At 39.3% G+C, this 23,386-nt stretch overlaps 1 protein-coding gene across 5 annotated transcripts in view; it reads left to right on the top strand.

Moving 5' to 3' along the window:
* Positions 1–23,386, top strand: part of si:ch73-63e15.2 (protein strawberry notch homolog 2) — a 61,202-nt gene that overhangs the window by 7,117 nt on the left and 30,699 nt on the right. For 3 of the 5 annotated variants that reach the window (XM_056378236.1, XM_056378235.1, XM_056378234.1), the window contains exons 2-4: positions 6,432–6,658; positions 8,049–8,137; positions 15,783–15,906. In XM_056378236.1, coding sequence (XP_056234211.1) covers positions 6,551–6,658; positions 8,049–8,137; positions 15,783–15,906 — 321 coding nt within the window. In that variant the 5' untranslated portion in view covers positions 6,432–6,550. Of the gene's footprint in view, positions 1–6,431; positions 6,659–8,048; positions 8,138–15,098; positions 15,206–15,782; positions 15,907–22,620; positions 23,048–23,386 lie in introns of those variants that run through there. The other 2 variants (XM_056378237.1, XM_056378238.1) reach the window with 2 other exon arrangements.

Raw genomic sequence — 23,386 nt, 5'->3', positions numbered from 1 at the left:
TCTGTTCACCTAACTAGTTGAACCAGAGCAATAAGAGTAGAGAGTTGCTCGCAGCTAGTGTGTGTCATCATCCCTCTGTTCTGAGGAAATTAGATGACAGAGGAAAACGGGACAAAGAGGCAGCTAAGTGGATCGTTCTCTCTTTGATCAAGTCAGCCTTTGATCTATTTCTGGTGGGTGCTGGTGGTGGCAGTAGAAGTAGAGGGATTTGCTCCCTAAATGAGTGTCATCAACCCACTGTAAACTATTGTTTGTGATCTTTTCCTGCTTCTCTGCTCTTTGCACCATTCTGCTGTAGTCGTCATTGTCAAACTCCTCTTGGCTCTCACCTTTCTTTCCTCTTTGCTCATTGGCCCTTTCTCTTTGCCTGATCCTTTATTTACCACAACAAAGGCATCCTCTGGGCCACGAGAGCTCGATTAAGTTCCCCCTTAATGGATAAATCACTTTAATGTCTCGTTCAGCTGGTGTTTATGGGCACGAAGATATTCATCATCATGGCAAAATGGTGCTGAATAGCCACTTGGAGTGGGTTGATGAGAATCTAATTAAGATGAATTGTTATTCCTTTTATAAGTAGCTACATCTTTGAACCCTTTTCAGTTAGGCCAAATCATTCAAATGACTGCCCGTTTATTCAGTGTGTTCCTCTGTCCTGTCCCAGTCAAGACAACCTCTTTGATAAATATTTGTGTGGCAAAATGCAATAACAACAGGCTCCTAAAACCAAATTTGTTTCCATTTCCTGGTTTTTGATAAGATGAAAGATTCGGTTACACAGTCATTCGATCATTATTTTCTATTCAGTGTCCTACCCTACTACTAGGCTGTTCACAGCTCCTTTGTGGCAATGTCTGTAATACTGAATGAAAATTCTGTTTGTGGGGAGGAGAACAGGAATGGATAGGTAGCTAATGTCTATGTGCTTAAGGGTATGCGTCATGCATGTGCACGTTTGGACATGTGCACACAGAGGCAAGTATAGGCCTTTTGTGTTGAAAAAGGTGCTGATTAATAATGTAGGCTGTTTTGAATGACAGAGCCTTGTGTTTCCCAGGGAAGTAACTTGTTCCTTTTATGAATATTTCATCACATTAACTAATGAATCCAGCCAGTCTAGGCAATCATAACCAACTAACAGCCCCCTTGCTGCCGTGGTGTAAAGCAGCTGGGCCCTAATTATTTCTAACCTGATTACTGGTGATGCTGATGGAGTCAGATTGGTGATGAGTGAGTGTTGTGCTTTGGATTGAATGATCGCCGTCAGCCAGCCTGTGAGTACAGAATACAAACGCACACTACGACAGGAGAGTTATACATGCATTTGTGTTTTCGTGGATGGATTACTGAATGGCCCGCCTCACCACAAAGAGATGCAAAACGACCACAAAGAGACTTGAGACAACCCCAAAGAAATGCAAAACAACTACAAAGAAAAATACTATTACAAAGGGACCTAAAACGATCACTGAGAGACGCAAAACAATTACAGCAACCTTTTTTTGTCTGTCATTCCCCTTTCCTGGCATTTCCACTCTTTGACTTGTCCACATTGACATTGCAGTGACAGCAGAAGTTCAGCAGGACAGCAGCAAAATCCGTGTCTGCACTGGATCAGTTCAGCTAGTACTGCTGCACATGGCTGTTGTAGCATTTGACAAGCACAATGATATACTCACCTATACATGTAATTAAAAAAATACATGAGCTTTTGATCAGTGTCACACACATACATGCAAACAGTTAAATGGCCAGTGTAAATTTGGCTAAAATGCCTCTTGTCGTTGACACCCTTTGTGCCGCATGTAGCTGATTTTGAGAATGTGGTTAATGATGATGAAGCCGAGCTGTGTTGAAGGATTTTCAGAGAACCTTAAGAAGGATTTAGTACCCTGCCAAAGAAAAGCAATGAGATGAGTGTGACGAGTAAAAGGAATACATGTGAGAGATGATGAGGACACAGTGGTCAACAGGACAGGGGGTGAGGTTGAAAGAATAAGCCTTGATTTTTCTGCTTTGTGCTAAGTGTCAACCTCAAGAAAATGAACTAATGGTGGGGACACAAAAGGAAGTGAGATAAAGACTATGCTTCTGTCTCCACCTTAGCAAAAGTTCTGCATTTTCTCCCTGTCATACATTCCCTTCTAGCAATGCACTTGCCACAGCATTTGAAGGGACACATGCATGCATTCATGTGCTCAATAGCCAATACATGTATGTGTTTTACTACTTAATTACTTAAATGCCTACTGGGTAAAGTTGTACATGACGAGAAAAACAGCCTTATTCTATTATATACACACAAATGGTAATTAGTTGCGGATGTGGAAATATGATTTGTATATCAACACTCCACATGTGAGTCTCCATTTGCGAGTGAGATGGCACACGCGCCAGGCAGGGTGGTTGTTCTCCTCGTGAGCGTTAATCATGATTTAGCAGCTTAAGGAAGTCACACTTCCCTGGATGATCCCCATGTGCTCTGGCAGGTACTGATATTTAGTAAAGGCCACCAGCATACTACCAGGGAGTCCACCACAGACTGCATTTTTAGTTCTCACCTAATGTACTGCCAAGCACATGTTGGGTGCTGTAACTAACAACACACATAGTAAACACACATCTTGTGTTTTTGAAGTGACAGAGCTGTGCTGCTTGTTAACCTCTGTCTGGCTGACAGGCACAGTGACTCACGCAGCCTAGGGGAACCGATGGCCTAGAATGAAGCCACACAGTGTCTAATTCGACCAAACCCCCATGTTTGCATTCTAGTCCATCTTCCGAGATATAACACACAGTCTGTCCATTTCTGCATGTCCAGCGCATGGTATATTGGCTTGTTTCAATTTTAAGCATTGTACAATTGCTGCATATGAAATGGCCTAATCTCCCTGCAGTGAGCTGTTGCATTAGGCCACCCAGAGAGAGAGAGAGAGAGAGACATGCATGGGAGGTAACTGCACAAAAACCAGCAGCAACCTTTCAAGTAATTAACAGATTTAAAAGATTACACTCCAAAAGAGTGCTTATCCCCCCCCCCTCTCTTTTTCTTTCTCTCTCTCCGTTGGTTAATAACAGAGCGTTAGGGCTTGTGTCTTATTTAAAAACTGCCTTTTCCTCTTCACCATATAGGACACACATTTGACTTAGCAGTCTTCATACAGGCTGTAAATTCAAATATTGACAAAGACGACATATTTTTAAGTTGGCAGAGGACCCAGAGAGTGCAGACCTCCACCAAGGCCAATACCCAACAACATACACCAAACTTAAAATAAGAAAATTCAAATTCACAGTAAATGATCTCGATCTACCCCAAAATTTAATAGGTTCTTCCCTGACCCCTGCCACATCCCTCCACCACATTTGGTGCAAATTGTTTGACTACTTTTTGCATAATTCTGCTGACAAATAAACAAACAAACCAACAAGCAGACATGGGAAAAAGGTTGAGGTTACAACCATACAGGGTTATAAAATGCTGTGTGTGCTGATTTTTGTTGAATGAACTACCCTGCGCCGCAGTGGGCATGTCTTGTTCTGTATCTTTTGTTTTCTTTGTCCCTTAACTCCAGCCCTCTTATCCCAGCTGATAGCTTTCTTCATCACCTCCCTCTTTCTCTGTGGAGGTTAGGAGTAGCAGGGGGTTTTGCTGTTTTCCGGTAATGAGGGGCCTTACAGGAAGGGGATATCTGGGACCGCTCTTGTAATAATCAGTATCGATTATCCTCAGAGGCTCACTGGAGGGCTGGGGGTTAGGGAAGAGGGGACAGCAAAAGACAGACATTTTTTCTGTTGCTAAGAGACAGTAAGAGGCATAATACTGTTGTCTGTGGTTGGTAGGGGGAATGAGTGATAGTACTATACTACTGGGCAATTATAGATTTCAGCTTTAACGTGAGCTCTCTGAAATACTCCTTTCATACCAAAAACTATGACATCAACTACTGAATGTGCTTTCAGACCGCTATCACGGAATAATTCATTGTTCAGGTATTTGAATCTACAACTGTAGTTTCATAAACATCACTGAAACCACAGAATTCAATAGAATGACATAATTGTATCAATTTCTGTTTAGTTTCTCTATCTTGCTCACCCACTTATAAGCTTGCTTTCTCTTTCCGTCACTCTATTTTCTTCCTCTCTTTATTTGAAAGCAGTTAGATAGTCATTTGGCATTGTTTAAGATGAGAAACTTGAGACCCAGGTAAAGTTGGGCTAATGTAGGATTATTAACCCAGGTTGAGTACTGCACATTAATCCACTCATATTCACTACAAATATGCATTTAGCCGTGGTCACCATAAAGGTGTAAAAGAATAATTCAAGAGCACCATGGATTAGTTTTGCCTATTTAACCTTTGACCTAAATTGAACTCGTAAGACATTTAAGAACCGTTGCTACAGCCAAGCCTGCAGTGTCCTTAGGGTGTTTCATTCAGTACAGTTCTGCAACACCAAAGAGGCTTCACAAGGCTTTCAAGTCTAACACAAGCTGCCTTGCTTTCATCTGGACTCAGAGGCTCAGAGCTGGTTATTGATATTCAAAAAATATCTAGTATCCCTGTCCTTAAGACCTCCTGCTTAGGAAGTTTGCCAGTTGGTTCTCTGCATTTGGCTTCCCCACATTTGCTTCACCCTTATCCAGACAGTATCACACTGGCAGCCTGAGGGTAAAATGGCCTCCCTTTGTGTGTATTGGCTATGTGAGTGGTGAATATGTTAGGTCAGGTCTCTCTCTCCCTCTCTCCCCCCCCCCCCCCTCCCCCTCTCACACACACACACACACACACACACACACACACATGCACACACCCAGACACACAAAGGCCCTCTTATTTAGACCCTCATGAACTCTATTAGGATTTATTACCTCAGCTTCGTCCCCAGTGAACACGTCTGGCCTATGTTCCATATTGGGGGCAAACTGGAGGAAGGAATGAAGGAAGGGAGAGTGGAAGGAAGGTAACAGTTTGATTAGTTTGGGGCAAGGGAGTGTTACTGACATTACACAGATGTGCATTGTGGAGTGCTGAAAGATTGGATTGATTCAGCTGTCAAACTGGTGAGATTTGTGGGATATCTGTTAAGCTTTCAATCTGAAAGAAGCAGAATGCAGTTATGGTTTTTTTGTATATTGTGCAGATCTATTGTTTGCACGTACTGGGGTAGTGAGATGAACCTCACCTCCTGCACATTAGTCCAATTTATATTTTCATCAAACCTCAGTAGTAGGCAGCAGAAGTACAAGATGCCAGCTTTTGACTCAGGGTTATTTGGTCTTAGTGAACCCATATCAGAACAAAGTAGGTCGTTGTGGTCAGTTTCCCAATTATAGGAAAGCATGTCTAATTTACTCAGACAGATTAAATAGGGAAATCATGATATCTGTAAATACTAATATTACTTACAAATTCTGCCCTGCCATCATATATCATTTTCATTTTTCTAATTCATGATTGTTGTGTGTATGAGAAGAAGAGATACAGGAGTGGGGAACCTGTTAGCATTGCAGGAAGTCTTCTGCCAGACAGTCTGGTCTAGCCAGTCAAACTTGTCATTATATAGGACACGCACTGCTTGAATTGTTAAACACGCATACACACATAGCTGTTCGTGACAGAAATGGGCCTCCTGAGTGCATACTATACTAACTGCCTGATTACGCTTTATGGCTCTGAAAATTTATAGAATTGTGCAGCTATAGCTGTATCAACATTTAGTCTAGGTTTTCAACATATCTGTAGCCCATATGGTTCACACTGTTGTATAGCTCCTATGGTGATTTTGATTGGTTCTTCAATAAATGTGGAACCTTCAGTGATGTCAGATGACAACCAGCTAAGGAGGGCTGTCAATCAGTGAGAATAAAGGCTTGTACTCTGCATTATAAATACGATCAATTTCGACAAATTCAGTTTGTGTTGTGACAAAGGCAGCTAGAATCAGTCTTGAAGTGGAAGACCAATTGTCTAATTTGCTTCATAAGATAAAAGTAATTTGTTATTGTCAAACATTTATTGGGATTTTATTATATTTCTCTTGTGAAATTAACTTGTGTGTGTGTATATTTTTATTCTGTGGCAGACTTAATACACTTTCTTAGACCACTTCTATGTTGTTGTTTGTTCTGTAATATTCTGTTTACATAAAATGCACTTCTATCTTCTTTCCATTGTAGACCAGTGTTACAGTTCTTTCAATGTTATATGATAATATAATAATGCAGGTGGACAGTTTTATTTAGGATGTGTTCTAAAAGAAGTGAGATTAGCCACACTAACTTTTTAAATGTATGTCTTTCCACATGCTTTTATATGTGTGCAGTATTTTGATGTGGTATTGATATTGATCACCATGTTCGCTGGTTCAATTCTTATGTTTCTCCCTTTCCCCTACATCCCCTCCATCTCCACTGTCATCCTCAGGTCATGGAGAGCATTTGCCCTTGTTAGAAGTACAACCTAGGACATAGCCAGCACGTGGGTGGCGGTCAGAGGGTGCGTAGCCTAAGTCAGCTGGTGGTCATGTGTGAAGCTGTGGTCTGATGCCCACCCTCCCCTCAGCGCTGGCCATGGACGGGGAGAACTACCTGCATCCAGAGGGCCCTCAGCTGGACAGCAGCTTGTTCTCTGTGGCCGCCTCTAACATGGAGGTATATTATTACATTAATTTGCATCCATATGCATATTCACTTAACTTTCATGGGTTGTGTTTTAAATGCAATTCAAATCACATTTTTGATAACTCCCTTTTGTATGAGCTCATTTTCATAGAGGTGAAATAAATTCCTTAAAGTAGATTGGGGCAGGTTAGTTTAGGTTTACATGCTCTTGCTATAGGATTTGTGTAGCACTTTGTTGAAAGTAAAAGCCTTTTTTGTTGAAAATGTTAGTATGGTATCATTTTAAATGTGCCAGGGGTCACTTCAGCAATCCCAAAAGATTGTGCTTAAATAGATTTAATTATGTAATAACTGCAGAACAATGCATTTTTTTCTTAGGAGTGTTGAATATAACCATGTTGAATGACATGCCTACAAACTTAAACTAGCTTGAACATATAGACTTTTTCTTTGTACACTTTCTCCACTATCTTATGGGTAAATATACTTCAGCTGTACCTAAATTTAAAAACACAACACCTCAAATATTTACTACTATTCATCAGAGCACTGGTGTATGTGACATCTCTGTGGTAGAGCACTCATCTAGAAATATGTGAGAAAGGAAGTGATCCTACTTGTGGTATTATTTGCCAGGCACAGCTGTTAATGAATTCTTTTCCGTTTCCCATGTAGAAGAGACCAAGTATTAAGGGGTCATGTCACCCAAATTTTCTCACTTATCCCTAGTGGTATCAAAGCATGCAGGGAGTTTTATGTGCCAAGGTTTTGAGATATTTGCCATCTGAGATTCTTACTGCGACTTTAATATTTTCCATGAAGGTAAATGGAATTTTGTTTTTGGTGCTCAGAGTGTTGAAAAAGTACATTTAGATTCAGATTAAATTTAAAATATTCCTTATCAAAAAGTCCCCAAAGAATTTGAGCACAGCAAACAAAATTCTATTGACCTCCACTGTAATGAGCTAATGACAGAAATTCTCAAACTAACCACATATAACTGAAACACTGCCTCTAAGGATAAGTGTTTTGTAATTTGCCTGAAGTGACCATTTAAGGGCTTACACAATTACACTGAATCAAAATGAAGTCAGCATACTCTCTGACATCAGTTACATGTGGTATTCCGAAGACCATGTGGAGCAGAGATGTTTATCTGAACATCCTGTGCATAGTGTTTCACCATAGTGCATGGCAGAATGCACCAGTGTAATGGTGGTAATAGTATTCTCTTTTGAAAATATCAAATGTAGTTTGATACCATGTAGTTTTTGCTGATAATTTTGCCAGAAGATACACCACTGGAGTGACAAACACATAGAGCATGTGTTGTTCATGTTTTAAAGTTATAGGAAAGCTTTGTTATTTGTTATTTTTATGCTTTTTACAAAGTGTGATAGATTTTCATTTTGTGTTTTAGAGTTCAATATATGCGTCCCCTGGATCCTGGGGATCCTTTCCTCAGCAGGCTGGATACAGCATACACTGCCCTATGCAATCTGGAAACCAGTAAGTGTATATAAGCTCACACAACATACAATATCTTGTATTACCATTAGCTAAGAATGAAAGAATATCAACTGAAAACATCACAAGTAAAGACAGTGTCTTTTAAGTGACTTTATGCGCTGTACACTGGTACATACATGGCGGTTGAGAGTCTTAAAGAGACTGTTCCATAACAAATACCATGTTCAGTGCTCACAACAGACGACAGATTCTTTAGATGAGGTCTGTAAACCGTTGGAAATGGGCGATAACTACCCACAAGAGTTTCGCGCATGAGATAGCAAAATGTCCCAACTGTAGTTATTGTGAGCATGATGTTTGTGCTGTGGGTGTCTTATGAAGGTTTTGCTAATGGCGAGCATGTTTGACAAATGCATTATTGTCTGAGACAGCCACATCCATATAACAAACAAATATACTTCCTTTATATGTGTGGATCTTAATAGGACACAGAGTTGCAAAAATAAAATGAAATTTAATTCATTACATGCAATACATGCTGCTATAGTCACTCTTATAGTCATATTACACTGGACAAATATGATAAATTCACTGTTGTTTATTTTGCAACAGAGACTATATTATCATAGAACTAATATAGATATAAAGAATAGAAAATAATGATGTTGCGGGTTATACTTGTATTTGAACTTTCCTGAAGATAAATATATAAATGTGTGGGTTAGTGTTTGAAGTGGAAGCTGGGTGATGCTGCTTCCCTCTTAGTTGAGTTAATATAAGGCGTTGTGTCCAATAATTGATGTGATGCTTTGCAATATTAAATGCCGGTGCACCAGCCCATCTTAAGTTTTCTCCTCTGAATTTAAAACTGTCTCAGTGGGGCCGAAATGTTGCAGACATTTGAAATCTTATGTTGACTTATTTTTTAGAGTTGATATGATCCCATTATTGCATTGCTGACACCTGGAGTGAGCACATACAATCTGGTCAATACATCACTTTTTAACCTGACACTAAATAACCAGCTCACGTCATTGGGGATGGTCTCCTTTATCTGACCTCGTTCATTTCCTGTAGAGGGTGGGCTGACATCTGCTTCACTATGGGGGGTTAATCGCAACATCTTGCAACTCGGCTCTGTTTTTATGACTTCACCGCTCAATGAGAGGTGTTTGTCTCTTTCTTAAACCATAAGGTGTGTGTGTGTGTGTGTCAAGGGCTGTGCAACACCTTGTCTACATTGGCCTTGTAGAGTAAGCAGCTTGTCAACCATGCAGCAGCAGCTGCAATCCTTGTCAGTTTCTATTCTGCATCCGTTGAGCCACAGTAGGCTGTGCATTACTGTGGTTTTTTACAGAGATCACAGCCCAATACACAGTCAAGGTAGTAGAAAAACACAGCAAATGTTCAACACGTTTTCTTACCTGGCTTCAGTGTAGCAGGGCTCGGATGTTGGTTTGAACTTTGCCCAGCCTTGGTGGACAGGGATTTCTATTAGGAAAGAGAATTTAATTCAATGTCACTGACAGTTAAACAACACGTCATGGAAAAGATATTGTCATGTAATGCTGGGGTGTGTTGCAGCATCTGTGAATGGTGAATATCAGCTATGAACTGTAAGAGGTAGTGTGTCTCCTGTAGGGCTGTGCAGTAACTACATAATGTCATGTTTTTGTCAAAAGATTTTGACACTATGATGACACACATCTGTGAACATCTACCTGTATGTATCCCAGCTGTACCATGATGCATGGACTACATTTGAGATTTGTGTGGGTTTGATATCTACATACAGTGTCTCTTTTGTGATTCTGTAGTTAACTTATAGAAAAACCTTTCATGTTTCAAAAATGAATTTGAAAATTTAGTCATCTCCAAATGTGTCATACTAAACATAACTCAGGAGGTGTTTCTTCTAGCAGTGGTGTTTTGTATTGTTATAGATGACGTGAGAGTACAGTCTGGGGTTTTCAGGTTCACTCAAAGTGGAAATTTCTGACATCAAGCTGGTTTTACAAGATTATTCTGTTGTAAAGACCCTCATCTAGACAGAACAATGTGGTTTGAAAAGGTATCAATTCAGTATTATTTTATGTCAGTAAATGTTTTGTCCTGTAGCAGACATGTTTTGAGTTCTTATAACAAAGAAACAAGACTCTGATCATGAGGTCACTCTTTATTATTTCAATTTCTTTTTTTTTGTCTCCACTGTTTGACCAAGTAAACAGGACAGAGGTCTTGAAGCTCCAGTTTTTGCATCTCTTCTTGTCATTACTCTACATCTTTTTTCTTCACTCAGTTCAGTACTTCTGATATTTAGTCATGCTTTTTATGACACTTCTTCACTCCTTAGTGAATAGTAGTATATATATATATATGTATGTATAACTTACGCTGACATTGTCAGAGAGCGGTTGAATCAACTCTGTAGGTATTGTTTGAGATGTTGGTTTTGCATGATACAAGGCAGTTTCTCAAACTCGGAGCTGGGAACTCACATGGGGTCACCTGATATTCACGTGAGGTTGTGGGAGACTTCCAAGATGGATATACTTTATATCTATTTCTGTATGTTTTAAACAAAGATATTCTGGACTTAAAATTTGGGGCAACTGACTAGAAAAGCCTGGGAAATCCTGTTGTCAAGTGTCCAGATGACTGTGTAAACCCCCTTAATAATGTGTCTGACAGAAGGGCTCTATTTTTGGGGTTCGCACATGGCGAAGAGTGCAACTCCACACCAATGAACTGGCATTTTCCTGGCGTGTACCAACGTTATTTCCTCGCCTGCGCTTGTTCGTCCTGGTGAGTCGCCATGCACCCCACTGGGAGGAGAGACACAGCAGAGGGTGTGCCAATCAAGCAGCACACTGCAATCCTGGTGCCAAGGATAACTGCCTCTCATGCAGGCTGCTGCCTGCCTGCTCAGGTCAACAGCTCAGCGCACCTGTGTTTGCACCTGTGTTTGCACCTGTGTAATATTTTGTCACTTTATTTGGTGAAGGCACACATATACACCCCTATAAGATCACACAAATCTCTTTATTCACGTGTTGATCATCTTTCCATTTTCATTGGTAAGATGATCACACAGAAAAAATAAAGTTTTATTTCAGTTATGGCATTAATGCCAGTGAGACAGAAGAAAGATAATAATGAGTGACTCTTAACCACCACCTGTCATCCAATAACAGCTTGCAGCCTAAGCTGATGGCCTTTCCTTTACAATAGTGTCTCCCTTTCCAGCTGCCTGCAGGCAGAAGGTATCTGTTCATTCTGCAGAAACTAATTGATTATGTGCACTGTCAATTCACATTTGCACACAGCAGACCCAGTGGTTCAACCACTGGTTCGGTTTTGTGGACCCAGCACAAGACTGTTGCAAAATAACCACAGAAACCTCTGTGCTTATGTTAACATCAAACTTTGTGGTTTCGATGATTTATTCTGTACAGTTGTAACTGCAGTGTAAATCAGCAGGGGTGTGGGGGACTGATTCTGTGAAAACAGTCTACACAGTCACAATTGAAACATTTATCTTCATTGGTACATTAGTACCTATCTCTACTTACTAATCCTCCCCTAGTGTCTCCATCCAAATTTTTAATCATAGTACAGGACCAACATGATGTGATAGACATTGTTTGGAAGTTTTTAATTAAAAAACTCAGGGGTTGCATTGTAGTCTGGAGTCCTATGGAAACGATGACGTAGACAAAGACGCTTCCTCATTGGGTCTTATTGGTCATGACCACCAGTGGTGAATGCAACTTAGATAACAAATTACAAGTGTCACTGACCTAGTTGTCTTTGCTAGCAGTCAAATTCTGCATTTAAATGCTACAACTGCCTTCGCTGTTCGTCTAAGGAAACCTCTCCCAAATTGTCAGTGCATCTAGCGGGGAGAGCGCTATGTTTAAAGGGGAGGGGTAGTGAATGTGATTGGCCTCCAACATGCTAAAATGTATAATAATGTATGTTCTCTGTTCCCACCTTGTATTTTGTTTGACTATCACAGATACTGTATATTGGTATCAACATCAACTGAACTGAGTCAACAATTTAAGTCTACAGCCCATACATATCACTAGATCCTTGGTATCTTCCCTAGTGATGCTCTGCCAGTCCCATACTATAACCATGTACATGTCTCACTGATTTTGGTCTGGATGTTAATATTTTCAAAAAAAAAACTGTGTAATGTAAAAACCTCTAAAAATAACGACCAGTGTTTTGAATATCTTCGGCAAACAGCAGTAAGAGTTTGTGTGATTCGGTCTGTCCCACACAGCTGAACCTGGATATTCGTTTACAGCTGAAAAATAAGAAACAGACCACTGAGAAACAGACCATTGATGTGATTCTATTTTATGTCTTGTATATGTCTGATGCTGAGATTGTCTTGAGTTATCAGTCTTGAAAGCTCAGATTGTTTGCAGCACTTAATGTTAACATGGCTCTGTGAGACAGGAACCCACTATAGACCACATTTCAAAGAGATTTTCTGTAGAAAAACCAGACCCTCTTTCTTTAACCATTTTCCTTTTGATGCAATGACACAGTGAGATGAGTCAAATGAAGCTCAAGGTGAGCTTTTTGATATCCTTTCTCTAAAGTTACGTTTAATCTGCTGCCTGTCATCTCTGTGTTATTTGCTGTTGATACTGCCGGCCGCCAGACTGGAGTGTTTCCCAGTGCTATGACTCAAAGTTCACTTATTGCACTCTGCTGATAGCGTGAGAGTTAAATTTCATGGGTGTGTTGGTTGTAAGGAAGCGTTCTTCCAAGGAATCTTTGCAGTTGGTTACTTACTGATGTCACTGTTTACTGTTTAGCATCAAGTTGTTCAGTAAACTCTTTGATAAACATCTGTGAAAGGAGCATTAAACCATTGATAATCACTGAAAGGGGTTTTGTTTTTCTCATGGTCACTTTTAAGAAACCTTTGTCTTTTAGTGAACACTGTTGAAATCAGTTTAAGTTACACAAAACTTGCCACAGTCATGCTGCTTATATGAATATAAGGACAAGGTTTTGTTTTAGTAAGAAGTTTATAGCATTTAAAAATCAAACATCAAACCTGGACTGAAAATCACCTTTTATCACTTGGAGAGTAATTCTCTCTTTTTCTTAACTAGCTAAAGCACTGACATAATACTCTTTCTATTTCTGTGTCTTTGTTTTTACAGTCACTTAAAGGGAATCTTTCCAAGTAAATCTGCTCTGGTCAAAGTCCTTCACTTATACTAATATAAGGTGTAAAGAATGATTTTATAATGTATATTAATATTTTATAATTTGTTTTCTAAGCTATTTCAAGTCCTACTGTAGTCAGCTGTAGCTGTTAGTGTGTTTAAAGAATGTTGAAGAGCAGCTATCCGGCTGGGCTGCATTGTAAATCTTTATGATTGAGCCACTTTTTAATGTTTGAAATTACAATGTTGTTCTGACACTTCAGGTCTGTAATTATGGCCATTATTTACTTTATCATTGATAAACATCATTCCAACCAGAAGTCAGATAACCTGGTATCGTTGTAAACTTCATTGATGGAAGCCAAATGTCTAAAAACAACATTGTTACATGGCCAATATGCTTTTAGCCTCAGATAAAAGATTGTGCAACGATAATAAGGTTCATGTGATGATCTGTACACAACCACTGACTGTGTAGTATGGGAAGGCTATGTACACAAACAGTAAGTCAATCACCTCCTTTGGCCAAGAGCCGCTAACTGGCTTTGTGCTTTTGGAAAGCAGCTGATGCCAGCCTGCCCAGACCTCTGCTGTAATAATATCACTGTCATATCATTGCTGACTATAAGGGCCAGGAAGGGGATTTCCAGTGCAGGTGATTGTTACCATTCAATGTGCTATGATCTTTCTGAGAACTAACCGATTATTAACCAGTATGAGCTCATGACCCTTTTTCTAGTTTATAATCATCGCTCATGAATATAGTTTATTTTCGTACTACTGCCACTGCTGCAGGTGCAGCCTGTTAAGTTCTAATTACATGACTAATGTAAAAAAACACATTTTTCATTTCACAATTAACATCATAATGTAATATGTAAATCACAAAATCATTATTTTAGTTAAAGTAAGGACATATATTTTGCAAATATTACACATGACACCTGTTTTGTTGTCTTCCAACTGCGTGTTTCACATGACTATTATAGTCCATTCATGGTCAAGTGATTGTGCCTGAAGTAAAAGTTAGGTTTGTGTAATGAGTGCAAGGCTGCGGAACCACAGCACATTCAAGTCAGCAGCGTGGAAACATTTTGGTTTGTTAAAAAAAGGTGATTTTGGAGAATCACTACACCCCTACTGATGATTATGACGGTTACCCTTGCCTTTATTTTTTCACTGTGTCGGGCAACATTCATTATTTGCATGATTATGGAAAACAACCATAGCAACCAAAAGTTTCCACCAAAAGTTTGTGACTTTTTCTTTTAACATGAATTTGTGCATCAGTGATCACTATTAGAGCATAAACCTAATTAAAAAAACTGCTGTTTGTATTGCGGCCCAGTGATATTTGCAGTTCTCTAAAAGATGATGTAGGGATTCTTTACAATAGAAACTCACTAAAAATAGAACATTTGAACATGGAAATGATTAAATATTGAATCTTGCAGCATGTTGTTGTTCAAAAAGGCAAAATAATCACAGGAACCATGTTTTTATAGACTTGATTCTACACACTGGCTTAGGGCAACCCTTTCCCTTGGTGTGTTTTGAACTTAAATCAATCAGTCTCACTGATCTCTGGCCCGTGCTTGAGGACACAGAGCCAAATCCTGTGAATAGCTTTGGCCAAGCTCATTCCCTCTGAGCCTGAGCCCTGGCACATGATTGGATGAGAGGAACATGGGAAGGTGCAGTTACAGTTCCACCTTGACAAAGCTTTGGTTTTGCTTTCATTTTGCCTTCACTATCAGCATAGTGGGTTGTTACATTATGACGACTTGTACTCAGCAAGAAACTGAAAATATCTCATTATGAGGTCTGTAGACTCGTTTCTGATAATTGGCAACACTGGGCTAAAGCAAAATGGTTGGTTTTAACAGAAGGTGGATGTTGGATCTTCACGCAGGTCAGAACAGTTGTTACTCTTTATCCCTTGACTTTCTTTTCAAACTTTTACCTCTTTCTGCCATGTTGGACCTATGTATAAGTGTTTCTGTCATTGTTATTTTATATTTCACAGATATACTATATTTTCAATTATTCATTCTTTGGTACTTTGATTTAGAAAGGTACAAGAGCCTATAGCTTCACTCCAATCTGGCATCAGCTTATTTCACAATTAAGTGATCGGAGCGTCGTCAGCAAACAAAACTGAAAGTGTTTTCACCTGTTAAGTTTGTGTAATGTGTCAGAATTGTTAAAACAGGATGTATTGTTGTAGTATAGTGTTAGATCACCATATTTTTGCTTTAAGAGCACTAGATCACCGTCTAAAACTGTTTTGACTGTGCCAATGACTGCTTGATCACACAGGTTGCTTTTTAGTGCCACTTTCATTTCTCTACTGGAGCTGCTTATTGCACATTAATAGAAGGCTGTCTCGGTACTTGCTGATTGTAAGGTCTAAATTTGTATGATGCATGTGTCACTTTTATTTGTGTACGTAGCAGTTAAAAACACTAAACCTCTTCTTTCCCCCATAGGCAATACCACTTGAACAGCAGCACTACCACCACCACTCCGGATGTGCACATGGACATGTACTCGGGATTCTCTGACGTAGACTTTTCCAGCCTCAACCTCCCTCGAAATGGAGATTTCCCCCAGGTTGGTTTTGTATATCTGGTGTGCATGTTGGCATATTTGTATTTGTGTTAAAGTAACACACACACACACACACACACACACACACACACACACACACACACACACACACACACACACACAGTGTAATGCCTACAAGAGCCACTATGAAAACACTCATACCTACTCAGACACAATTTACCATGGCTCCCACCCACTGCTTTCATCTTGTCTTCTGTGTGTATTCAGCTCAGCTTAATTTACCTTAGAGAAGCCTGATTAAAGCCTAGTGTTGTCTAGACGACTGCAGAAGTAGCTGCCCCATTCCTGTCAAGGCATGTCATTAATAAGACACTGTAATTTAACACTGTAATTCTTCTACACTTCCACACTGCATCTTCAGAAATCGATGCGATTTTCAGTCATGCTTGGAATGACTCCACAAAGTGAGATATGTTGTCTGGAACTTTGTGTCTTGAAGATTATTATCCCCGGAGATACAGCTATAAGAATAGGACATTCATTTCTGGACGTGGACAGTCAAACAGAGGTTCAGCCTTATACTCACTTGCATATTTACCCCACCATTCCAGATGGTTACTATCCTTCATTTGCATTTTCTATTTCTATGCACTTTTGTGCCCATCCAGCCAAGTCCTTATGGTTAGCACCGTATGAATAGGAGCCAATTGTAATGACACAGACCAGTGAGTTTCTAATCTGAAGCCTATTTGGGCTGAGCTGATGAGTGCCATTATGGAACCATATTAAAACACAATATGCTATGATGATGAGTTTTAAAGAAAGGCAGTCATGGGTTACCAAGCGAACTGGCAGTATCTCCCTCATGATTAGCCTGTCTGACAGGAGAAAAGGCATAGCAAACTGTTTTTTTCTTGGTTCAACATAAGGCCAAAGCAGTAAATAATAAGAGAGGCACTTCTTGCCTTGAATATGTGTTTTCTAAAGGTTCTCACTGGATAATAAATTGTTCTTATTATATCTCTTTAAACCTGACCTGGATTTTATGTCCCCACAAATTCAAATTGTGTTCTTGGTGAAAGAGCAGGGGTGAGTTTAAGTAAACACACTATTAGTAGTTCTGACAAAAAGGGTTGACAGTGAGTCTGTGGATTATCCAAAGTAACCTAGACATTGCTTTATTCTGGAAAGACAAGTTCCTGTTTAGTTTTAAGTGCTATGAGGACCACAAATAAAATTCCATTTGTGTCAGATCAGCATCTCAAAAAAATATCTCAAAATCCCAGTAGATAAAATTGAAACTACTCTGTCTGTGTAGGTAGATACCACTTGGTGTAAGTTTGAAAATATGTGGCCCAAAAGTCTGAGACCACTTTACCATTCACTTGAATAGGAAAGTGGTCTCAGACTTTTGGACATAACTGTACTTAGGGAGAGTTGACCCTAAATTGAAATAGAAACCGAAGTGGCATCCTACAGTATAAAACTACACACTTATACTGAACCAGTATTAATTTTCTATAAATAAAACCACTTATTCACATTGTTGGATAATGAAACCCATTGAATGGAACAAGCACAAGCAAGCATTAAAATTATCGCTTTTCATGCAGGTTATTTTATTTTAGTCACACATCTAATGCAGCATCCGCAAGACTTGAATGTGATATTAATAAATTCTACATTTCATTAATTCTAATGAAAAAGTACAAATGTGAAATACAAATGTTGAATAATCCACTTTAAAACAACATACTATAGATAAGTTTCACATGGAAGGATTTTCCTTCAGCGTCTGTTATTTGTCTCTTGTAGCCTAAGAGTTTGATAAAAGCTCAAGGTTACATTTTACAGTTAATTCAAGTTAATGTTAAGCAAGGTTTTGCCAGATTAAGTTAGGTTCTTAGAGGTGAACATTATTATGTGGCTGGCAGAAGAACACTTTCAGAAATAGTGTTTTCTAGATAGGACTATTTAGTAAGTATCACATCAACAGTCACTTCAGTTAAAAATCATAGGACATTCCCAGGTGACGTTACACCTTTGCAAGCTTTTGATGTCCGTTTTGAAGCTGTATTAGACTAATTTGTCCACGTTTGTTGCACACTCAAATTTCCAAACATCTCTGTTAACACACACTTTATACTGTATTTAACAATCAGCAACAGAAGGGAAGCACAAGTAGACAAACAAAGGCAAATGACACATACGAGTTTCACTTCATGTTTGCGTCCAGGTGTGTCAATGAGTGTTAGGGCTCTGTGGAAAAAAGAAGAATGTTTAATTTTAATATAAAGGGGGGGGGATTTCAAGAACTACACAGGATGGCCTTTATACATAAGAAAGTGATGTCATTGCATGTGGGGTTTCCCTAGTTTTTTGCATCTGCCCGTTTTAGCCAATCTGCCTATGGCTCTCTTCCTTACAGGCAATTACAAGAGTTCATGATTATGTGGTACATGTTGGATCTAATCATCTGTTCACAGATTTAGAAAAGTATGATGTGACAGCTGTCATTTATAAGTGGTGTAGTTTAAATTAGCTCCGTCATGATTGGTGTGTTCACAAGCAGAAAGTTCTGTTTCTTGGCACTGGGGATGTGGAATGTTATGGTGCCTGTGAAGTGAGAGAGAGATGTGTTCTGCTTGTGTTGTGCTTTCTCAGCTGTTCTTTCTAGTTTTGGACACTCCCCGCCATGTGAGGCATGCAGAGAAAATGTAACTCACGGGGTCTTCGTGACTCATCCACCACCTCACACTCAGCACCCTTTTTCATCCTCCATATTTCTCTCCCTCCTTCACCATCAAATGGCACCCTGCCTGTTTTTTCCTCAATATATCCACAATCAGAAAAGCCGGATTTTTTTGTTTTCTTTTCACTGTTGAACCATGACAGTACAGAAGATATTACATTTTGGCAAGTGTGACTGGGAAGAATATTTGATGTGATTGTTTTTTTTTTTTTTGACCGTTTGTCAGGTGACTGCCATGTTTACCTCAGCCACTTCCCTGTTTCAGTTAAAGCTGTATAGTCATTTTGGTTTGCATGGCTTTCCACAGAGTGTTTTAGTTTGTTTATGCAGTTCAGCAGAGCTCTGCTGGAATATCCTCATATTGTAAGGAAACACGCTGTGGCAGCATGTGGACAGGATGTCTATCTCTAGATTGCTGGTAACTTGAAAACAAGAGCCAAATGTTTGTTTGTATTGGATTTAATAGACTTCTCTTTGTGACTTGATATCCCTCAGATTAACAGTCAATTACAATATATCATTATCTAACAACTGAAACGGAATACATGAGCACTGTACAATGATGTGGACTTTTAATAACATTTATTCGATGTGGACAAGAGAACTGGGCTTCAATAGCACCAGAAAATGTCCCAATTACATTATAATAGAAATTTCCACCAAAACTTTTTTTCCCTTATGAGGCATCAAATTTCTCATAATGAGGTTGTAAGTAATTCATTCATATTCACTAACTGTAGTGACACACATTTATTTTTATATTATGTATTTTTTATTTTTTAGATATCTATATAGAAAGATTAAATAGATCTAGACAGCGGCTTTATGAAATTACTTACAGCTTACAGTAATTTATCATTTGTCATATGTCAGAATCAAATTGCTCGGTCCGTTCCAGGAAACTTCCCTTGAAATAACAGTTACACATTAAACCCTTTCTTGGCAAACTATTAGGACCCCATAAAATAAAGCATTATCAAAACTCTCAGCTTGGGCACAATAAAAAAAAAAAAAAAAAAAAAGATGAACAATGGACGCTTTGACCAAACAAAACTGAGGCTGCATCATATTTTCTGATCTTCATTAGCTCTTTACAAGAACGAATGACAGGTTGTGGCTCGCATTATGTAACTGCACTGTTCACAAACCACCGCAGTCGCACGTGCACACCTGGCTCATTTGTTGATCTAAAGGACGTGAAGCTTTTTGCAGAGTGTCAGAATGAAAACAAGACTTACTGGAAGGCAAAAAACCTGAACTCACTCACTAACCACTCTGGCTAACCTCAAAGAGAAAACAGCACTCTGCAAGAACACGCATTAATTCACGTACTGTATTCTTTAAGTATGCACACACACTGTACATACACATTCACACACTCTAAGGCACGCTTAGGCATATTCACAGTCTTACTCTCTCTCTACATACTTGCTCTGTCTCTGTGCGGTTCTTCTCAATATTACACACATGCTCTTCTGTGCACAGTGCACTTCTAGGAAGAGTTCTTTTGAATCAAGTCTGCTTTTGCAGCTCTTTTCAGTCCAGCTTTTTGCAAAATTAGAATCACTTTATTTGTAAATACATCATACTAAAAATTCTGAATGTGTCCAGCAGCGGTTATTGAGTGTCTCCATAGCACCCATTCGCCAGCTGGAGAATTAAGGTCAATGATTTGGTCATGAAAATCCCTGAGCACCCATGTTGGCAAGAAAAACCTACATCTATGCACAGAAAGCCCACATTTAGTGTCAAACTGGGTTGGAAAATAATAAGATCCACTGATTCCAGTAATGCATGCATTTACTTTTGAACCTTTGCAACATCACAGACCATATATCTGATCCATTATTACACTCTTACTTTGTGCAGATGAGTATAGTTCAGACAAAAATAAAAATAAAATTCTCCTCAGAATCCCATGGCCTCCAAACATACTTAATGTATCACACTGAATTACAAGGAAGTCTTTTTTTGAAAAATATGTGCACAATACATTTAGAAATGTCATTTTGATATAATTTGACGGAGTTTTTTTTTTTTTTTTAACTTAGCTTGAAGAAATCTAAGGAGAGAAATAGAAAGGTGCTCTGCCTCAGGTGTTTATTTTACTGGCAAAGAAGACTATCTTGTTTTTCTTGACTTATTGTTTGCAGCAAGCACATCATGATATAAATCAGTTGGTGTTTCTCGGTTACTTCCTTATAAGACACACTCACAACACAGTCATTTGGATGGCCTAGTTTAAAGAGGAAGTTAAAGGTTAATTTGAAGGGTTGTTAATAGGTGCCATGTTGTCCTCGTGTGATGTGTGCCCCCATCTAATCTAATCTAGTTTTAGTTTAGCTTTAGATGGTTCAACCTCTATCTATCCTACATTTTATAAGAAGTGTGTTGTGGTCAAAAACAAACATGCAAATATGCAAAGCATTTCCTTCAGCATAGTACAGGTACTGTATGTATGACTACAATCTAAACAACAATAAATTCTGCTTGTCTGTGACCTCAGTCATCCATATTACACACTGTCACCGGGTTTTTTGGAAAACAACCTTAAGAGTAAATATCCGCAAAGAGTGCATGTTGGGTGCTTAGAAATAAATTACGAGAAATAAATTGTGTGTTGTCAGTTAAGTCATGATGTGAAGGGATGGGTTCTTCTTTCTTTAGGCTGTGATGCAATGAGGTGTGTGTGTGTGTGTGTGTGTGTGTGTGTGTGTGTGTTGTGTGTGTGTGTGTGTGTGTGTGTGTGTGTGTGTTTAAGAGTTTAAGTATTCTACAGAAGCTCATTAATGATTCATCCCTCTCCACTGACCCTCTATGTCCCACTAACACACACATATTCACAAACACGCTCACATACACATTATTCAGAGGATTCCCACTCGTATGATGACACCATGGACAGGCGCCACAGCGTCTCTGACAGTCCGACTCCCCTTCAGTCCAGCAGAGATGGACATTACAGTACCTCACCATGCTGGCTTGATATCATTATTCCTGGAAGCTGGGTGTGCAAATGGACCCCTATTCCACCCATGAGGGAAATAAATCACATTATTCTTGTTTTTAAATACAACAAACGTCCTCATTTGTGGCTTGTAAACATTCTTTTTCTATCAGCAAAAGCTGATGTTACAACATTGTCTTTGATCACCATCTTGGATTTGTTGGAGTAACCCATTTGCCATCAGATTCCCAGAATACTTTTTTTTTTTTTTTTCAACAATTGTATCCGTGATTCCAGTAAGTGGGAATGTCCATCTGTGATATTTGTGTGATTGCACACAGATAGAAATACTGGATGACGACTGAAAGACCCTTTGAATTGGCACATTTGCAGCTTGAACTTGAACTGTTAATATACTTCTGACCACTTCAGCTGTCTTCTTGTTATTTTCAGCTGTCTGTAATGTTTTTAGCATAACCTCTATTGGAAGACCATGTGAAAACTCTCTGAGATGAATAAACAGGAGAATGTTTTCATAGGATAACTGACAACTCAAGCCTGCTGAGTTCAGAGAAGTAACTCACCTCACCAATTATCTAGACGACTTCTTTGGTTTTTTCTTATCAGCATTTGCACTTCTAAGCTGTAGATCATTACAATAATCACTAATCATTACGAGAATAGCAGTCTTGAAATTGAGCCTGTGCAGAGAAATAGAAAGACAAAGAGCAGAGTATGAAATAAGACAGGCAGCCAGGCAGGGAGTCAATCTCTAAATATAATGATCATTAAATAGTGGCCCAGGCCCATTAAACACAGCAGTAAGCAGCAGGGTGTGAGGAGCGGCCAGGTCCAGAGCACAAAACTGTTTACACTACAAATGCGGTTGAGTTACACCATGTACAGTAAAATGGGCCCGACTGCCAGTAACTCTAGTCACTTACCAACAAAAGCATCATTTCCTGAAAGCTCCTCCCCTCCTCCCTCCCTCCTCTCCCCACCTCTCCCCTCCCCTCCCCTCTGCTGCTCTCTCACTCACTCTCCAACCACCTTTTTGAGCTCTGAGGAACTAGTCCTCAAACACTATGACTAAGCCCTCTATGCAAATGCCTGACTGTCCTACCGAAGCAGGAAGCATGTTTTAGACTTGCCCGTGTCTCTGTTTGTGAGAGCAACAGAGTTTGTATGTGTGAGCTCATTGCCCAGAGCTTACCTGCGGTAGAGGCAGATGTGTGTGTTGAGGAACTGGGAAAGGACTAGTGAGAGTCCACTGCTGGGTTGAAGTGCACCAGCTGTAGGGTGAATACCAACACTTTGACCAACACATGGAAGAGGCTGTCGCATTCAGGGATTCAAGGTGAAGCAGGAGTTTATGTGTATGTGTATTTTACTCCCCCCCCCCCCATACTGCAGCGTTTGGACCCATGTCTCTCATGCAGTTCTGGACTAAATTGTATTCACAGCTGGGACGACCACTTCCCAAGGTTTGTTTGCTTCTTTTTGCCATATATTACACTGGTTCAAGTCTGTTGTTTTAAGGCTTGTGGTAATTTATATTTATACATAAGTATAATTGTGACATCATGGCGAGTAAGTCTTAAATGAGGAATTGTGACTAACAGAAAGCTACTTGTGTGAAGAGTTTTTATTGTCCTTATCGAGAAACTTCTAAATAAGACGAGTAAGAACTTTATTAACCACTTATGGCTGTGCTTTTAATTTTTTATTTCCTTGAATGAGTTTTGAAAACACTTCCGTGTAATTACAGTACTAATGGGGACAGGCCTATGATTTTTCTTGTCTCTGTTTTTTCTGTCTGGAGC

Source organism: Seriola aureovittata, chromosome 6, assembly GCF_021018895.1.
Source record: "Seriola aureovittata isolate HTS-2021-v1 ecotype China chromosome 6, ASM2101889v1, whole genome shotgun sequence".
Taxonomy (NCBI): domain Eukaryota; kingdom Metazoa; phylum Chordata; class Actinopteri; order Carangiformes; family Carangidae; genus Seriola; species Seriola aureovittata.
The sequence above is the reverse complement of the archived record's forward strand: the minus strand, read 5'-3'. Positions and strand labels throughout refer to the sequence as shown.